The sequence below is a fragment of the Panthera uncia genome, unplaced genomic scaffold (genome assembly GCF_023721935.1).
Source record: "Panthera uncia isolate 11264 unplaced genomic scaffold, Puncia_PCG_1.0 HiC_scaffold_96, whole genome shotgun sequence".
Classification (NCBI taxonomy): Eukaryota; Metazoa; Chordata; class Mammalia; order Carnivora; family Felidae; genus Panthera; species Panthera uncia.
Window position 1 is genome coordinate 30,764 of NW_026060155.1, and position 18,180 is coordinate 48,943.

The 18,180-nt window shown below is 60.0% G+C and overlaps 2 protein-coding genes across 2 annotated transcripts in view; both read right to left on the reverse strand.

Annotated features, from left to right (window-relative positions):
• Positions 1 to 5,967: 5,967 nt before the first annotated feature.
• On the reverse strand, positions 5,968 to 13,159 carry LOC125918538 (KICSTOR complex protein kaptin). Its single transcript, XM_049624523.1, has 12 exons — positions 12,892 to 13,159; positions 12,479 to 12,561; positions 12,272 to 12,356; positions 12,124 to 12,178; positions 10,768 to 10,843; positions 10,564 to 10,637; positions 10,147 to 10,256; positions 9,990 to 10,067; positions 9,279 to 9,354; positions 8,459 to 8,594; positions 8,178 to 8,360; positions 5,968 to 6,422 (listed from the first exon to the last, which is right to left on the reverse strand). Exons 1-12 carry the CDS (start codon positions 13,112 to 13,114, stop codon positions 6,291 to 6,293), a joined length of 1,311 nt encoding a protein of 436 aa, XP_049480480.1. The 5' UTR covers positions 13,115 to 13,159; the 3' UTR covers positions 5,968 to 6,290.
• A 2,907-nt stretch (positions 13,160 to 16,066) lies between these two features.
• LOC125918540 (alpha-soluble NSF attachment protein-like) overlaps positions 16,067 to 18,180 on the reverse strand; it is a gene marked incomplete at its 5' end in the record, with an annotated part of 3,528 nt that continues 1,414 nt past the window's right edge. Inside the window, 2 exons of the mRNA XM_049624525.1 lie at positions 16,067 to 16,838; positions 17,734 to 17,784. Of these exons, the coding sequence (XP_049480482.1) occupies positions 16,737 to 16,838; positions 17,734 to 17,784 (153 nt within the window). The remainder of the gene's footprint in view (positions 16,839 to 17,733; positions 17,785 to 18,180) is intronic.

Below are 18,180 nucleotides of genomic sequence, written 5' to 3' on the forward strand. Positions count from 1 at the left end.
TCGGGGGTTGGGGGGGGCGGGCAGCGAAACGTTATGTGGCCCTGAAAAGAGAACGGGCTGCGGACCCGCCCGGCCACACAGACGAATCCCACAGACGGACGATGGATGGATGAAGCCAGGCCCCAAGTGACATAGACCGGATGATTTAGAGGGTGAGGCCAGGGGCTGGAGGCCCTAAGTTCATGAGCTAAGTCTGGTGGCCTCAGAGGGCTCCTGTGCAGGGCCTGGGCTTTGGCGGGTGCTGGGATGTCCGTCTGCCTGTCTGTCTGTCTGTGTGTCTGTCTGAGGTGGGGCTGCAGAGAGACCGCTGGAGGGTCTCTGGCTCACATCTTTCCCTGCGATGCTGGCAGATGTCTCTCCCAACTGAGTCTCAGAATACTGTGACCCTCGCCCTGGACAAGGTGTCGTGTGGTCTGGCCTCCTCATTCCCTCTCTGGCTTCATCTCTCTCCCTGTCCCCCTTACTCGTTGGCCCCGGCCACCTCCGGGTTCCTCACATGCTAGACAAGTTCTTGCCTCAGGGCCTTTGCACCTGCTGTTTCCCCCTTCCTGAGACCCTGTTCCCTACAATATTCACCCTCTCTTCTCCAATTCTCTGCTCAGACATCACCCTCCCTGAGCTCTCTATTCAAAATGACACCACCCCACTTTGGCGAGGCCCTAGCGGTCTCATAGATGAGAGGGTCAAGGCTCAGAGAGGTTAAAAACTCATTCAAAGCTCCCAGCACCAACGCTGGCTTCATTTCTCTCTCTGGGAGTCGCCCCAACTCCCAGCTCCTGGGCCCCACTCTTACGTTGCCATGGTAACCCAGTAGCCTGTTTTGAAAAAAGGTGGGGGGGGGGGACTGAGACTAGAAGGAGAGGTCTGACCCCTGCCTTGGCCACCAACCTCAGTTCTCCCAGTAACTTCCATTTCTGTCTGGAAGTTCTTCTCCGAGTCTAGCCCACAGCCTGCCCCCAAAACACGCCCACGTACTCAAGGGCTGGGAGCCCGCTCCTCTGGGGGAGGGAGGCAGAATGTTGGCAGAACATCCCTGAGGAGTGTGTGTGTGTGTGTGTGTGGGTGGGGAGAGGGGGATTCTTAAAGGGCCACCGCACAATTAGCCCCCTCAGCAAGGCCCCTAATGATACATCTAATTAGCAGCCCCCTAATTAGCAACAACTTAGGCATAATTACAAACCCACCAGGATCCAAAGCAAAGACTCACACTCTCTTCTCCCTCCCTTCTCCCAGGCTTCCAGGAGAAACGAGGGCCACCTGGGAGTCAGGAATTCATCTCAAGCATCCAACTCCCTCTCTCATGGGAGGGCCAAGGCCTGGAAAGTGCCCCCTCACATCTAACCACCTGTCCCTCCTGCTGCGGTCTTCAAGGGAGGCCAGAGTCAGCCAACGGGGGGTGGGGGTGGGGGTTCTCATGCCTGCCCTCCTTCCCAGGGGATGGGCAAAGCATCCTGGCTCAATCCCCTTTCCTGCAAAACCTGAGGCCTTAGGGGAGTGGGGCGGGGGGGGGGCGGTCAGGAAGAGAAAGCACGAGATAAATATTTGTGAAATGAATGACCAAGACGTCTGAGCCCTGTCGCTGTGGACAGCTGGACTTTCTCTGCTAAAGGCGCCTGTCTCTGCCTCTCTTCGTCCACCAGCAGCCCTGAAACCTAATCTGGGTTTAGAATCCGGGGGCAAAAGGATCAGGTTGAGGCCAGGGTAGGAGTCCGGAGGGCAGATGGTAGTATCTCCCGATGTCCCCCCACCCTCGTGGGCAGGTGTCCAGCTGGGCCAGTGGCGAGCGCCCCGGTTCTGCCTCACATGCCTCTCAGGGTCTCAGACACCTCCTGTCTAGGGCGGGATTGCAAGCGTAAGGGAAGGGGGTCCAGTCTGGCCTTGCCGGGTGGGACCCCCTCCCTCCCTCCCTCCCTCCCTCCCTCACGTTGGCGAGTGAGGTCGTGGTTCCTGGTTGTGCTTGGTGGGGCCAGGGCTTGCCCGCCGCGCTCCTCGGAGAGACTTCAGAGGTGGGGACCCGAGCTTCTAAACACACCCACTTCCTGCTCCTGGGTGAACCGTGTCCCAGCCTGGGGGTCACACATAGTCTCAGTGCTCAGGGCTACCACGCACGGATGGGTAAACCGAGGTCCGGAGGGAGAAGAGAGCTTGGCCAGGTCGCGCGGCTTCCACTCCAGGGCAGGGGAGGACGGAAAGTCAAGGCATGGGACTCCGAAAGAGGTGCTCCTTTGAACCCATCGGGCCCCACGTGGGTACTCGAGGACCTCACCCCGTCACAGCGGGGGCTGCTGCGGCTGGGCTCACACCTCTCCCCTGTCACTCACTCTCGCCCACCTTTCTGGGTCCCCTTCCCCCCCCCAGGAAAGAGGAGGATGTATTGGCCAGGGACTTCCAGACTCAGAGGGGCCCTCCGGGAGCCCCCGGGGGATGGGGATCCACCCCCACGAGGGATGGGTCTGAGGCTGGTCTGCCCTGAGAGCGATGGACGTAAGGCTGCAGAAAGGACCGGCCTGATCCGCCCCCTGGACGTAGTGCTGTGCCTGGCGGAGGAAGAGCGCTCAGCAACTGTCAAAAGGATGGATGAGGCAAGCGATGAACCGGACAACCGGCAGACAAGGTACAGAAGTCAGACTGCAGGAAGGACCGTCCAGTCTACCAGAAGAGGGAGGAGAGGAGCTCTGTCCTCAGGGGAGGGATGGGCACAAGCCTGCCGAGAGGATGGGCGGGAGCTGGGCAGAAGGGAGAGGAGTTTGGGGGACTCCTTGGCTTCTAGGGGAGCCCACTCTGCAGGGGGTGGGGATCTTCTTCCTCCAGGTCTCCCCCTTGCCAGGGGCGGGGACAGAGGTGTGTAGGAGGAGAGTTAACCCGCTACCAGGGAAGAGAGAGAGACAGAGAAACAGAGACCGCATACCTACAGACAGAGATGGAGAGGAGAGGGGCAGGGGAGAGAGAGAGAGAATGAGAGAGAGTGTATGTGTGTGTGTGTGTGTGTGTGTGTGAGAGAGAGAGAGAGAGACCCGCAGAGACAGGAGAGTCGGAGACACCAGGGAGCAGAGACAGGAGGGAGAGAGACACAGACACAGATGGCGAAAGAGGAAGGCAGAGAGAAAGAAACCAAGGACTTAGAGACAGAGCCCCCGAAAGACACAGAACAGACCCAGGCACAGAGGGACACAGAGGGACAGAGGCGGGAGCGAGGGACTGACAGAGACACAGGGGAAGGGACTCAGAGAGGCAGCCAGACTCTGCAGGACAGGACCCCCGAGAGATGTGGAGAGACAGACGAGACCCAGACGCAGGAAGGCGGGGGCGGAGGGAGAGAACACGAAGGGGGGGCTGCCCCAGACGGGCTGGGGTGTTCTCGCTCCCTCAGTACCCAGGAGGCACCCCCTCCCCAGCCGGCCAGGCTTCCTGGGACCCAGGAGGGGCTGAGGATGTTGGCTGCTGGCGGTGCCTCCACCCCACAGAGGGGACCCGGTATCCCCGCCCGGAATATGCAGCCCCCCACCCCCCATAAATGAGCTCAGGGAAGAGCGGCTCCTGGCTCCTCACATGTCCCCCTCCACCCGCCTGGGGCAATACCGTCCTTCCTCCACGCTCCCCCCCCTCCCAGAACTGGGGGTCTCTTACCTGCAGCTACAGCCTGGACTGGGTCCCCCTAGCACTGGGCTGGCGGTGGTGGGCGCCTCCGCCCGACAGAGAGGGAAAGAGAGAGAGACAGACAGACAGAGAGAGAGAGAGAAGCTGGAGACTGAGAGGGAGAGCCGGGGAGGAGGGGAGGGAGAGGGGATAGAAGGAGGAGAGGAAGAGGGGGGAGGGACACGGGGGGAGGGGGAGTCAGGAGAGAGGGAGGAGGAGGGACGGGGGAGAGTGCTGGGAGGGAGGAGGAGCCGGAGAGGGAGGGGAGGAGGAGGAGGCGGGGAGAAGGGAGGCAGGCGACAGGCGGGGGAGGCTTGGGGAGAGGAGGTTGGGGGCAGCCCAAGCCTCCCACCCACCCTGCAGGTTCAGCACTACAGGCAGGGGACAGCGGCAGACGCCTGCGTGCGTGTGTGTGTGTGTGTGTGTGTGTGTGTGTGTGTGTGTGTGCGCGCGCGGTAGGTGGGGTGCCGAGGGTCATTCACAAGCATCCTTGCCCTCCCCAACACACACTGATCCCTACAAGGGCCGAAGAGGCAAAAAAACAGCTACAAATAGTTACAGGCTCACAGAACCGGGGAGGGGGGGGGGAGGGCAAGAATGTTTAGCCAGAGTTAGATCCAAAATCACATGCCGCGCCTGCTGACCTATAACCTCGCAAAGCAAGCCGGCAACAACCACAAAGGCACACCCATCAATAATAGTAACAGCAGCTGCCATTCAAAGTGCCCCTTCCACGTGCCGCGCGGTGTTGCAAATTTTCTCGTTAAGTGATTGCCCTGCCTTGACACCGCTAGTCCTCCTAACGGCCCTGCGAAGTCGCTGCGGCCGGCCTCGGTTTGCAGATGGGGAAACTGAGGCACAGAGCGGCCAAGCATGGCTCCAGGCTCCAACACCCTTAAGCCACCACACCGCGCGCTGCCCCGCACTGAGGAGCAAGTAAGAAGTCAGAAAGGAAACCGCAAAGGACCAGGCGAGCGTCCCAGGCTCCTGCAGGCACAAAATCGCGAGTGCTGAAGTGGGCACACAGGGGCGCACACGCCTCACAGACCCCTGCCATCACGAACTACGCTCACTTCAATTCCATACCGCGGTCCACTCCTGCCTAGGACGGGAGGGGATGGCAGCTCTCCGCCTCGGCAGGCGGGCAGCAGGAGGGAGGAGACCTCGCTCCTGCCAACGATCGGTGCCCACCGCCAGTCCAGGCTGGACACCGCTTGGGCAGGCTGCCAGGGGACGAGGGAGCCAACGCAGCTCCCGGCCGTTTCCCACGCTTGGGCCTGGGTTCTGGGAGACGGCGAGAGCGGCCAAGAGCCGGTGGGGCTCCTGCCTCCTAAAAACCCACCCGGTGGCTTGGGTCTTCACGGCCGGCGTGGGTGGTCAGACTGTTGGGTGGGCTTCCGTGGTAGGAGGTGGTACGGATGGCCGGGACTGTGGTGCCTGCCCCTGGGGCCCCAGGAAGCGGGAGTCCCACCCAAACCCTGCCACGGGGAGGAAAGGGCCCACCCTCCCCACCAGCCCGGATCCCCCTCAGGAATCATTCCCCAACTGTCCTGCCCCAGAGTCTATTCCTGGCCTGCGGTGGGGGAGGGCAAGAGCTCTTCCGGTCCGGCCCTCTGCTGGTCCCCGAGATCCAGGTCCCTGATTCCCCCACCTTGCTGTAGAAGGGGACACAGGAGAGGCAATTCATACAGCCGGCAGAGCGGTGGCCAGGGAAGTCAGCACCCCTCCGCCTCAAACTCCCTGGTCCCTGGATCTCCGGGGCTTTTCAATCATGTCTAACCTTTGTCCTTTCCAACATGGCAAGCCCCAGGTCTTTGCCTCCTGGGTCTCATCTCAGGGGATCTAAACTCACTTGCTTTCTGCTGGGGAGGTCTAACCACAGTAATCTGTGAGGGTCCAACCTCAGCATTATTCATCCGGGGGCGGGGGGCGTCTAGCCTCAAACCCTCTGCTGCAATTTGACCATAGCTTCCCCACAATAGTCCTTCCCCCCATATCCTTTCCTCTGAGGCTGAAGCTCTGTATTTTCCCACCGGGGTCTAACCTGACCCAGAGCTCTCCCCTGGGGTCCAACCTCAGTCCTTTCTGTTGGATTCTACAGTCTTTTCCACATTGGTTTCACTCCAGCCTTTATGACAGGGCCTCGTTTCTAACCTCCTACTCCGTTCTCTGAGGTCTACAGCGTGATCTCACTTCGGTCCCACTTCTGGGTCTAACCTTGGCCTTTTCTCTCCCCATATTCCCCTCCCTCCATTCCTCCAGCACCCAACGCGGAGCCTGGCACACAGCAGGCACTCACCAACCGCTTGCCAGAACAAAAGAAAGAGAATGAAGGCAACTCAAAAGTCTGGTGCTTCCGGACATATAAATAATCATTGGCTGACCAACTCTCATTGCGGGAAGAAGAGGGGCAGGAGTTGGGGGGGGGGGGGTCATCCCGTTTCCAAATGGGGACACTGAGGCACAGAGAAGGAGTGTGTCAGCCGGGCTCACAGGGCACCACGGGGCACAGCCAGAGCAGGAACCCACAGCTCTACCACTGGGGGATGTGGGGAGACCATCCTCTCTTTCAGGATGCTTCCCCATCACAAATGGCTGGAGGTGACGGCCCCAGTGAACTACACCAGCGTCTGGGGCGGGCAGTGGGTAGGAGCTCAGGAGCCTGGGGTCTCAGCAGGCTCTGGACCCACCCCGTCCCCAGGCCTCTGTGACTGACGTCGTCTCCTCTGCTGCACTTGATGCCGAAGCCGGGTCAGGACCAGCTCCGAGGCCTGGACCAGGCTGTGCTGTGGGGGACAAGAGGAGGGCAGGGCTGAGACCGGGCAGCCAGGGTGCAGGTTAGATCACTCGGGATGGTCTGGAGGGGACAATCCCACAGGCCCGGAGCTCAGCTGTGGCGGGAGGCCGGAGTGCAGACCAGCCGGTGGGGTGGGGGGGGACAGGTCCCTGTGAAGGGGTAAAGGTCAGACCCAGGGGGACGGCCTTCAGTGAATTCCCAGTGGGAAGAACAAAGACGGTACCCAATCGTACGGGTCTGAGGTTAGGACTCGGAAAGGACAGGGGAGGACCAAAACATGGGAGACAGACCGCACTGTGTGGGAGGTGAGGCTGAGGTTAGACCACAGTGGGGGAGACTGAGGCGAGACCCTGCCAACAAAGAGTAGGCCAACGGGACAGAGTGCGACCCTGGCTGGAGCGTCTGAGGCTAGACCCTGGCAGAAAGGGCAGAAGAGATTACAGTGAGATGGCCTGAATGAGGGATGAGGCCTTGGTGAAGGGATGGTCAGACCACAGTGAAGGAAGTCCTTTCTCCCACAGTCGGACCACAGCCTCTTCCACTGGGATCAAACCTACGCCCTTTCCATTAGGGTCTAACCTGCGACCTCTCCGCCGGGGTCCAACGGTTCCCCTTTCTTCTGAGGTCAAACCTAGACCATTCCATTGAGGCACAGACGGTAGGAAAAGACCCAAGCAAAGACTGTAGGGGAGCTGGTATGGTTAGCTTCCGGGAGAAAGAACCCAGGCTAGACCATACAGAGACAGTCTTGGAGGCAGACCGGAGATACGGCCAAGGCAAACACCACACTGGGAGCCAAAGGCGGACCGCAGCCTGAGAGTTGGGGGGGGGGGGGGGGAACAGGGAAAAGGCGGGGGGGGAGACTGCATTAGTTGGAGGTGAAACGGAATGGGGGGGTTCCGGGTTGGACCTCGGACCATTGAACGGTTGGCGACTAGACCCCAACAGGGGTTACGGCAGTTAGGCCGCCATGGCGGGGGTCAAAGTACAGCCCAAGGCCGGACAACAGACCAAAGCTCAAGGGCCTGACCACAACAGAAAGTTCCAAGGTTAGGCCAAAGTGGAAAGGTCCAAGGTTAGATGTTGGTAGAAAGCCGGAGGCTGGCTGCGGGAGGCCCGGAGGGGAGGCTACGGGACGAGGGTAGGAAACGTCCTTCGGGAGTCAGAACGCGACAGCAAGGGGGAGGTCAGACCACAGCCGGAGTGCAGCCGGCTGCACACAGAGGAGAGGGCGAGGCAGTGAGGAGAGCGGGCCCTGCGGGAGGGCAGAGGTTAGATCACTGGGCGGGGGGTGGGGGCAGATCTGGGTGAGGCCACAGCGAAGGGACAGAGTCAGACAAAGCACGAGGAACCGAGGGCTGAAGTCAGGAGGCTGAGGGCGGGCTGGGGCTGACAGATGCCATGTCGGAACCCCCTTTGCCATGATGGTGCCCCCCTCCTCCCCAACCAGCGGCCTCTGCTCCTGGACTGTCCTTGGCCAGCGAGAACCTCCTCCCAGAAACAGGTCACTCCCTCTTCCAAGAGGGGGCCTGCAGCCAACGATCCCTTTGTGCGAACGATGGGCTCAGGCTGCAGGGCTCCCGTGGGGTCTGGCCTTTGAGGCCACCTCCTCGCGTGGCTACTCCCCGTGGCCTCTGACGTGTTTCCCGCGGGAGCGCGCCCTCGAGAAGGCGGCTGAGCAAACACCCCCACCCCAGGCGCCGCTGCAAGGGGGGACCCCCCCGAACCTGAGGAGCCCAGCTACCTGCAGGATGTGCACGCCCTTCAGGGAGACCACGGCGAGCTCCCGCAGCCCGTCCCCGGTCAGGTCCACGTGTGCCAGCGCCAGCAGTGGGCTGGAGAAGTCTCGCTGCCACAGCAAGCGGAATCCCCACTCGGCCTCGGGGAGCCCGGACTCCGGGCCGCAGTACTTGTAACAGAGGAGCTCCTGTGCAGGGGGGCGAGGGGTTAGGACCGCGCGGGGAGGCGGGGCGGTGGGCGGGGGCAGGGGGCGGGGCGGGGGCAGCCCCACCCCTCCGGTCCCACCTGTCCGTAGGTGGCCACCAGGACTTCGGGCCGCCCGTCCAGATCTACATCGGTGACCAGGCCACAGAGGACGCTGTCAAACTGGTCACTGCCGGGCAGGAGAAGCTGGTCCTCAAGGCCCCGGCTCAGCAGGTCCCTGAGGGTCACGGAGGTGGTGGGGGGACCGCGGTCGCACCACGGCGCCCGCCGCCCTTGGCCCACGCCGCTCCCCTGCTCAGGTCTGGACACACCACTCCTCCTCGGCACCCTCGTCTCTGACCCGGACGTCTTCACGTCCGTTAGACTGCTCACGCAGACTGTCAACCGATATGGACGCCCATCTGTCCCCTGGAGGCGGGGCCATCTCCCTCCCGAACGGAAACCCACTTTATCCCTTCTGGTGACACCCTGGCCTCCGGTCCGGACACCCACATCGCCTCCCTGGAGCCTGGGAGCTGGGTTCCAGCTCGGACATCAGGTGAGCCACCGCTGGCTAGCAGTGCGTCGGCGGCTCAAAATCCGCCAGAGCGGGAGTAAGTTACACCCCAGAAGCTGACAAACGCTACAAGTCAGGGCTTCCTCACCCAACGAGCCTGCGGTTAAATGTCTGCCAACACGCTCGTCCAGGGGGAGCAGACATCTGTGTTCCTGTCCCAAGGCTTCGATGGATCCGCTACGAGTTTTAGACCCAAACACTCGCACTCCCCCTCCCTGGGGCACGATCACCTTTACCTGCCCAGCCCTGGACAACCTCACCCGAGGGGGCTTCCTCCTGAGAATGACCGGGTGCGGGAGCAGGAGGTCAGGCCGCCCCTGTGAGTCCGCCGTGCGGGCCGCTCACCGATACACCACGGCTGGTTCCAACATGCTGGCCACGAGCACGCTGTACTCTTCCCGCTGAGGCCGGTCCTGGGTCTCTGGAGACGGGGACACGCGTGGGGCGGGGCCTGAGGGGACAGGCTCCAGGCTCCTCCTCCCCATCCCTCCTCCCCTGCCCCACCGCTCTGAAAGAGGAGGGAGACCCTACCTTCGCCGTGCTATGAAGGGAAGCTTCGCGGTTAGACAAGATGATGGGAGGAACAGGTGTGAGACCAGAGAGGGAGGGAGACGAGTAAGGAACGACCCGAGGGGCGGAAGGCAGCCGGCAGGGGCCAGGCGAACGGAGCCGTCAGAGAAGGGCGGGCCACAAGCAAGAGGAACAGGCAGGAGAGGGGAGCCTGGGTTGGAGGGGGGGGGGGGCAGCGCTGAGTCCCCAGGAAAAGCTTGGGGGCAGACAGCAGCAAGAGACAGAGTGAGGAGGCCAGAGAGGGGGATCAGAGGAAGTCACAATGTGAGGGCTGACGGTTAGATGAAAGGAAAAGCAGAAGGTCAACCCCAGGGTAAAGGACGAAGATCAGAATCCAGGGGCAAGTGGCTGAAATGAATGTGAGGGCACAGAGGGGAGGGAGGGAGCATGGGAGGGACGGGCAGGGGCTGGACGCTCCGGGAGAGGGGTGTGAATCTGGGAGTGGGGAGCTGAGTCTGCAGGGTCGCCCCCCACCCCAGAGCTCACCCTCGGGGGCTGAGAGGCTGAACACGATCACTCGGGAGATGGGGCCGTCCTGCAGGATCGCCCATGTCTGCAGAACCTCTGTGTGGGGGGTGAGGAGTCAGGGCCCTGCCCCGCCCACCCACCCCGCCCCCTGCCCGGCCCCCATCCCGCCCATCACCTTGACTTCGCTGGTCCACGTGGGCAACTCGGACATAACCGCTCTGACAACCCAGAGCGGAGAGTCGCCGGGATGTGCCGGGCAGATTGTGGACATCAAGCCAGAGGACACTGGTGGGTGGGCAGGTGGACGGAGGGGCCGGAGGGCGTCATCAGATACCGGCCCCACATTCTGCCTCCCCACGAGCCTCCGCCCCCTTCCTGTCGCCCTGGGACCCCGCTGGGCCTGATTTCTCTCTGGGATCACCACTCGCCATCGACTTCATGTGTATGGCCGGAGTTTTCTGAACTCACCTCCCCTGCCCAGTTTCTCTGAGGTCATCTCTGTCTCTACCGTCCCTGAGGGCTTTGCCACCACTTGATTTCTCAGACGCCGCCCTCCCGGGGCCCCGCTGGCCTCTTTCGGGGGCTCTCTTACCTACTGGTCAGATTCGTGAGCTCTGGGAAGAGGTTTTCCACGGGATGCTCTTCAAACTGATGCAGCCCCTCGTTCTGGGGGAACCAAGACCGACCCCCCTGACTTGAAACGTGTTGGTGGCCAGTCTCACGCACAGATCCCGGCACCAGCCCATGGCAGCCCGAGAGAGCAGGGCTCTGCCCGCCACACCTCCCTCTGCCTCACCTCCTTGTAGAGATGGATGGCCGGGTCATTCCCACTCAGGAGAAACACTGTGTCCAGCTGGTTCCCGACCTGGACCCTGAAAGCAAAGAAGTCTAGAATCCCTGTGAGGTAGAGTCCACGTACAGAATTTTCCAACCCGAGAATCATAGAAACGTTCTGTTTCTAGAGCCCTTCCTTGCCAGCTGGAGTCCTCATTCTGGATGTGGGTTCAGGAATGGAACGTGGAGAGCTCTAGAAAGGGTCGCAGAAACCCAGAACGCTAGAAACTCTTTAATCTAGAACTCCAGTGTTCCCCAAGTTCTGTTTCCTGTCTCCTTTGAAATACCAGAACTTTTAGGAATTGCCACGGTGGATATTCCGACTCGTAAAATGGCGCAACATCCAAATCCTAGAATCCAGAACATCAGTGTCTAGAATTCTCACCTGTTAAGACCAGAAGTTGGCAAACTATGACCTTCTGACCAAATCCAACTTGCCGATTTTTGTAAATAAAGTTGTACTGGAGCACAGCCACACCGTTCATTGACATAGTGTCGATGGCTGCCTTCTTGCTACAATGGCGGACTTGAGTTGTTATGATAAAGACTGGCCCTTAGCAGAAAAACTTTGCCAAGGGCTGTGCTAGACCACTGATGTCCTAGAATGGAGTCTGGAGCTCTAGACTGGAATTCTCATATTTTGGGGTTCTAGAACCTCATATCCTAGATGGTCTGTATTCCACCTCCTTGAAATACGAGACCATGAAACAGAAGAACGACTTTATCATCATGAAATCTCTGAATTACCAAACAGCAGAGCTTTCAAATCTTGGAATCTCAGAGCTTACAACTCCAGAAAACTTCGCCCCTTTGGGTCCTTGAGTGTCCAAGTCGAGAACCCCAGAACCTGAGCATTCTAGATGTCTAGGACACAGGTGCTCAGTTAGCGCTCAGAGGATCTAAACAGCGACCTTAAAAGCACCGTGCTCTAAAGAACAAAACGAGAGGGGCGCCTGGGTGGCTCAGTCAGTTGAGCATCCGACTTTGGCTCAGGTCAGGATCTCACAGTTTGTGAGTTCGAGCCCCGTGTCGGGCTCTGTGCTGACAGCTCAGAGCCTGGAGCCTGTTTCAGATTCTGTGTCTCTCTCTCTGCCCCTTCCCCGCTCATGCTGTGTCTCTCAAAAATGAATAAACATTTAAAAAATTGTAAAAAAAAAAAAAAAAAAAAAAAAAAAAAGAACAAAACGAGAGTCTGACACTCTTCTGGCAGGTTTGCTGCCTCGTTTACCGCAGCCTCCCCCCCTACACGCGCGCGTGCGCGCACACACACACACACACACACACACTCTCTATTGTATTACACCTGTGGCTTACATACTCTGCATGGCACAGCTGGAAAGGAGTGAACTGGAGTTCCAGGTTCAGGCAGCTCTCTGTAAGGGGAGGACACGCAAATAGACACCGGGGACCTGACAGGTCCCCCCTCCCATCTTCCCCATCCCTCCTTCCCCGGAGCCCACACTTACGGGCAATGGAGTCAAGATTGTACTCAGAGCCAGGCTCATAGTCGCAGTAAATGTTAAGGAACGGGCTGCCCTTGTCCCCTGAATCCTGGGATGGGAAACTGGCCTCAGGAAAGAGGAGCGGCACCAAGGGGCATCTGGGTGAGACTCAGGGGGATCCGCCGTGCGTGTAAGGAGAAGGGAATGGGTAGGCGGAGGGAGGCTGGATACCTTGATGAACGTGATCCCCACAACCAGGCCCCGCTTTGGGGGCGACTTGTTGAAGGTGTCGATGGAGACAATCTCCGCGTCCACTGGGAGGGGACAGTTCAAAGTTCGCGTTTCGGGCAGACTTCTGACCCCTCTATCCCCCATCATGGCGACCCCTGACCTCTAGTAATCGCTAATCTCCGACCATCTCTGCAATTATCATTACTTCTGGCTCCACGTGAGTCCTGATCATCATAACCACGGTACGAGGACTCCTGAACCCTAACCACTGACACCAACGCCTCCTGATCATCAGCCTTCACCCCTTTCAATCACCCCGATCCCATTCTCCCATCATGGGGACCCAGCTCAGGGCCTCAGAAGCCTTCTCAACACCACGTTCCAGCCCCCCCCGACCCCATGGCGCCACGCACCGGGAATATAGTTGAACTGCAGCTCCTTGGCCACGGGCCGGATTTTCTGTCGGAGGTCCTGGTAGCGGAAGCCCAGCACCTTGCCTTTAAGGGTGGCGGCCAGCAGCTCCCCGCGCCCGCCCGCGCCGCCCGCCAGCCCGTACACGTTGCTCTGCGACGAGAAGCGCGTGAAGCTATCCTCGCGCAGCGGGCAAGGCCCTGCGGCCACGGCCGCCTCCCCCATCACGCCCCTCCACCACTCACCCCGGCGGCGCCCGCCGCCGCCCGCCCTACCCCACCCCACCCACCGCTCCCGAAGCGACCCAGACGGCCGGGTGCTCGCCCGTCGCGCAGACTGATGACGTAGAGAAGCTGGCGTCGTTGCCCTTTACCAAGATGGCCACCCGTCGGGCGGCCAGGGCTTCCCAGAAGACCCCACCCCCACCCCCGCCATCGCGCCTGCGCGCTCCTCCCCGCTCTTTTTCGGAGTCCCGGAGAGGGGCCTGCTGGCTGATTGTGGCCTGAAGCTGGGAGGTGGTGGCCCTCGCTGTGGGTTGTGTGGCAGGTAGAACAGTAAGAATCATACAACTCAATATAGTCCGTACGTGCCAGGAACTGTTCTAAGCGTTTTGGCTTTGTCGATTGATTTAAAACCCACGAACAGGCTGGAATCCAGACGCAGGAGGTCATTTTGTCTAAGATCACGCAGCTTCGCTGAGAAGTAGAGTCCAAACAAGACTGTCCCAGAGTTCTTTTAATCACGTTACCTTTAAAATGGTGAAATGCATGCTTAGCCAAGGAAAAAGGATCTGGCCTTCTGTCCTGGCACCTCCTTTATTGAATACCTTTCTGCTAGTCATGCTGGCCCGGATGATCTCTGAATGCTGACAACCACCCAGCTATGGTTAACCCGCGTTCATCGACTCAGCGTTTATGTGCTGGGACCCAGTAAGTGCGCGATAACCCTTAAGTGAGCATAGTAAGTGCTCATTTATCTCAATGAATCCTTGTAACCCCGCCAAGAAGTTGCTTCTCCCAGTGTGTAGAGGATGAAATTGTGGCCCTGAGATGCTAGAAAATGGTGGAGACTGGACCTTAACCAGGTGTTTCTGACTGTGGGGTCTTTAAGGGGTTCCTATGTGGGGTTTTTTTGGTCCCTAGAAGGGCATCAGGGGTTTAGGCACTCTGTATACACCTGAAAATCACTTCCAGTAGACACGAGTTGTCCAACTGTTGTGGCCACATGGAGTAAACTTGTCACCACCCCCCCCCCCCCTGCAGAAACGTGCCTGCGTGTGCGTGGATGCACGCGGACTGCAAGGTCCGTGAAGGCGGTGACTGGATCTCCCTTGGTCACAGTTAGATCCCCAGCACCTGGACCACAAGTCTGGACATAAAGTAAGCATTCAGTAAATGTGTTAAAAATCCATAAACTCTGTGCCAGGCCCTTTGCCAAGCACAGAGGACAACTTTTTTTGTTTTGTTTTGTTTTGAGAGAGGAAGAGAGCAGGAGTAGGAGAGGGGCAGAGAGAGAGGGAGAGAGGGAGAATCCCAAGCAGGCTCCACACTCAGCGAGGAGCCCGATGCAGAGCTTGATCCCACGACCCTGAGATCATGACCTGAGCCAAAATCAAGAGTTGGATGCTCAACCGAGCCACCCAGGCGCCCCAACGAGGACTTGTTACAAAGGAAATGTAAGAGGAAAGTGCTCAAAGGCACATAGGACCTGGAGGGTGGTGAAGAGGGGCTTCATGTCAGCTCCAGACTTTGGGATGTGGGGAGTTGGGGAGTAAAACCTCCAGGAGGGCAGGGTCTGGATATGTGGCTAATGCTGTATTCCCAGGGTTTAGACCAGGCATGGCATACGGTAGGTGCTTAGTAAATACTTGCTGAGTAGAATGTGGGGTCTAATTCTGCTTCTGAACAATGTTTTCTTCAGGCTTCTGTCTCACGTGGTAACCTCTAAACTACATTCACTTAATATCTGTTGAGTGAATAATGGAAGTTACAGGTTTGAAAGGAAAGAATTGTCCTGTTTAATGGTTTCCACCTCTAGGGGCAAATTTGAATCAGCTGTGGAATTTTCAGGAAAAAACAAAAACCCCCAGAAGAGTGGAGAACTTCAACCAAATCCAGTCTATTGTGCTGTGACCCAAGCCTGTGTACTTTTACTGATTTTCAGCACAGCCAGGGTTGAGACTCTCTGTTTAGGTCACTGACGGCAGAAACAGATTCAGGCACCACTTACCTTCAGCCTGTGCCCACAGCAGACATCAGCAATCGATCTCAGCTCTCAGGAATCTTAGAACTGAGTTCTAGGCAGCCATCACCAGTCCACTGGAGCTGTGGGAGGAGCTGAAGGGGACAGGAGCAGGGCAGGGTGTCATCGTCCACACTCTCTTGACACCATGAACCTGAACCTTTCTTAAACTTCTTCCAGGCTGTCGTCTGGAGCACCTCTTTGAGAGTGGGTCTCCCGGGCAGGCCCGCCTCTGCATCCTGTCCCCTGACCCCCCATGGTATGGTGACTCTGTGTCGTTGACTCTGTGTCGTGAGCCTCCTCCAGCTTTGTGTCCCCTCCCCCCCCACCCGCCTCCAGCCAGGAGGGCCCAGCCCCGTGCCTGGGGCAGTGCAAGCACATCAGACCGCTCACCAACACACATGCCTACGTCGTGGGGTGCGGACGAGGCAGGTGGTTCTGACCAAGCTTTCCGAGGCCACTCCTGTGGTTCCTTCCGATACCCACTTGGTCGTCCTCATGCCCTGCCCACCTAAGTCATCTCCTCCCTTTTCTTGTGAGCTCAGCGGGCCCCAACAGATGCCACCGGGGCTTTCAACCCTCCTTTCAGGGCAACATGGACACGAGGGGAGGCAGAGAGGTTCGGTGGGCCTCTCCCACCCTTACTGCTGCTCTCGTTGCCTTCCATCCCTCCAGCCAGATGAGGCTGACGCGGCCACCCACTGTCCCAGGGGAGGAAACCGAGGCCCACAGAACCCGGAGAACGTTGGATCGAGGCAGGTGCGCCCAGAATGCCAAGCCCGCGGCTCCTCCCTGAGCCCAGGATCCCGGTCACACTCACCCTCTTCTTCCCCACAGAGCGTGCCCAGAGCCCAGGGTGGGGACCAGGCGGGAAGGGAGACAGGACACCAGCCCCGGAGACACAACGGGGCAGCAGAGGTGAGGAGGAAGAGAGACTCATGCGAAGTGTTCTTTTTTATTTTTCTTTCTCAGGCCAGCTGCAGCTTCCGACCACAAAACCTCAAAGCACTAGGGAAGGAGCAGATGTCAGGGTGGGCGTGGGGACGGCCCTCTGAGCTCCAGGGCCTGCGGTCTATCCTGAGAGGTCAGGGCTGCAGGACGCCGTGGGGGTTCCCGGCACCGGAGGGGAAGGAGCCCGCCCCCACGGGGAGAGCAAATCTCAGCGGCTACGTGTGCTCAGGGCTCGGCTGGAGGACAGGTGGGAGAGACTGAAGCCAGTCTTGCGACTCAGCTGGTCAGGAGGCGGGGGACCAGATGCTGACCCCCCCACCCCTGGCGGCACCCACAGCAAACAGGTCTGTGTCAGAGATTCTGTGTTTGGGGTAGAGAAGGGCACCTCGGGGGGGGGGGGGGGGATTAAATAAACGGGCAGGAGGCGAGGGGGTGCAGTGAGAACAGAGGGGGACTGTCCGGCCGGCAGGCCCAGCCTCGGGGGCCCCGCGGCAGTGCTGAGCCCGCACCGCGGCTTGGGGAGACTCCTCTGCGGGAAGGGAGGGGAGGTCTCGCAGCCAAGGTCTCGGCCCCACGTCTCTGGGCTCACGCGCTGGAGGGGCGCGGGGGTAGAGAAGACGGGGCAGGAGGACGGGTGCCAGGGGGCTGGGGGTGCTTAGCGCAGGTCTTCCTCGTCACCCTGGATCGTCTTCTTGATGCGAAGCAGCATGGTGGTGAGCCACTGGTCCAGCCGGGAGATGGAGTCGTACTCCTTCACCTGCGACACAGCGGGGGAGGTGGCAGAGGGCGCCGGTCCCACAGCCGGCCCTGACGCCCTCCTTGTCCCCAGTCCCAGATTCTCTGGGTGTGTCCCGGCCAGCCTCTCTGAGGAGGAGCGAGGGGAGGGGGGCTCCCTCTAAGGCTGCCTTGGGGAAAAGAAAAGATTTTTGCGGCATAGAACGGTCCAGCTTCCTTGTTTTCTGGGTGGGAAACAGGCCTGGCTGCGTGAGGGCGGCCTGTTCCGGACGCCACGGGGATGGGGGCCTGTCGCCCTGCCGTGGCCCTGCTTCTCCCTTCTCCGTGGCTGATCCTCCTCGTGTCCCACCCACCGCCCGGGGCAGGATGGACCGGAGGGACTCTGGTCTCTGTCATCGGTAGCGGTGTAGGATTCCTGAAGGGCCCCCAGGAAACGTGATTGACAGATGGGAGTCCAGACGACTGGATCAGGACCCGACCTGGGCCCAACAGAGTTCCAGAATGTTCAGAACAGAGTATGGAAAGGAAGAAACACCTCTGTGGGGTGGTTCTGTCACGGAGGTTGGTGCTGGAAGAGGGAGCCCTTCCACGACTCGTCCCCCTCCCTCCCTGCTCCTCCCAGCTGCTCACCTGGGGCACCGAGTACTGCAAAGACCTTGGCCTTCAGGGGCAGACACACACGGGGCTGCATCCCAGCTCTGCCCCCAAGGGGCCGAGGATGAGTCCCCGCACCTCACTGCCATCATCTCTAACGTGGGGAGAACACCTCCCTGTACCTCTGGGGCTCCTTGGGAGAATTCTGGGGTGACTGGACAAAGGAATTCACAGCCGGGGACAGGGCCGGAGCCAGGGAAAGGGTGGGTGGGATTCCCAGGAGAGAGTGTCTGAGGAGGGCGGGCCCCGCCACGGCCACTCACCGCTTCGGTGTAGCTGTCAATGTTCTGCTCCTCGTGGGCATCTAACAATTTCTGCAAGAAAATGGCAGGCAGACGGGTCAGGGGCCAAGGCCGGCCGCGCGCCTGACCTGGATTAGATCCACCCGTTAGATCCACGCCTGACCCGGCGGTGCAGGTCAGGGGGCTCCCGTGCCGGGAGGAAGGGGTAGTTTCCGGTCCTGCCCTGTGCGTGTGCATGCAGGCATGTGCGTGCGTGCGATCACGCGGCCTCCCAGCTCTGCCGTCTCCGCCACCACCCGAGCCTTACTTTTCCCAGCTAGAAAACGGAGGCCCACACGGCACAGGAGGGAAAACAAAACAAAGACGGAGACCCTTAAGAACCACCGCACAGATCTCGGCAGTTACGGTGGGTGGAGCCCGCGGCTGCCCCCCCCCCCCCCCCCCCCCCCCCCCCCCCCCCCCCCCCCC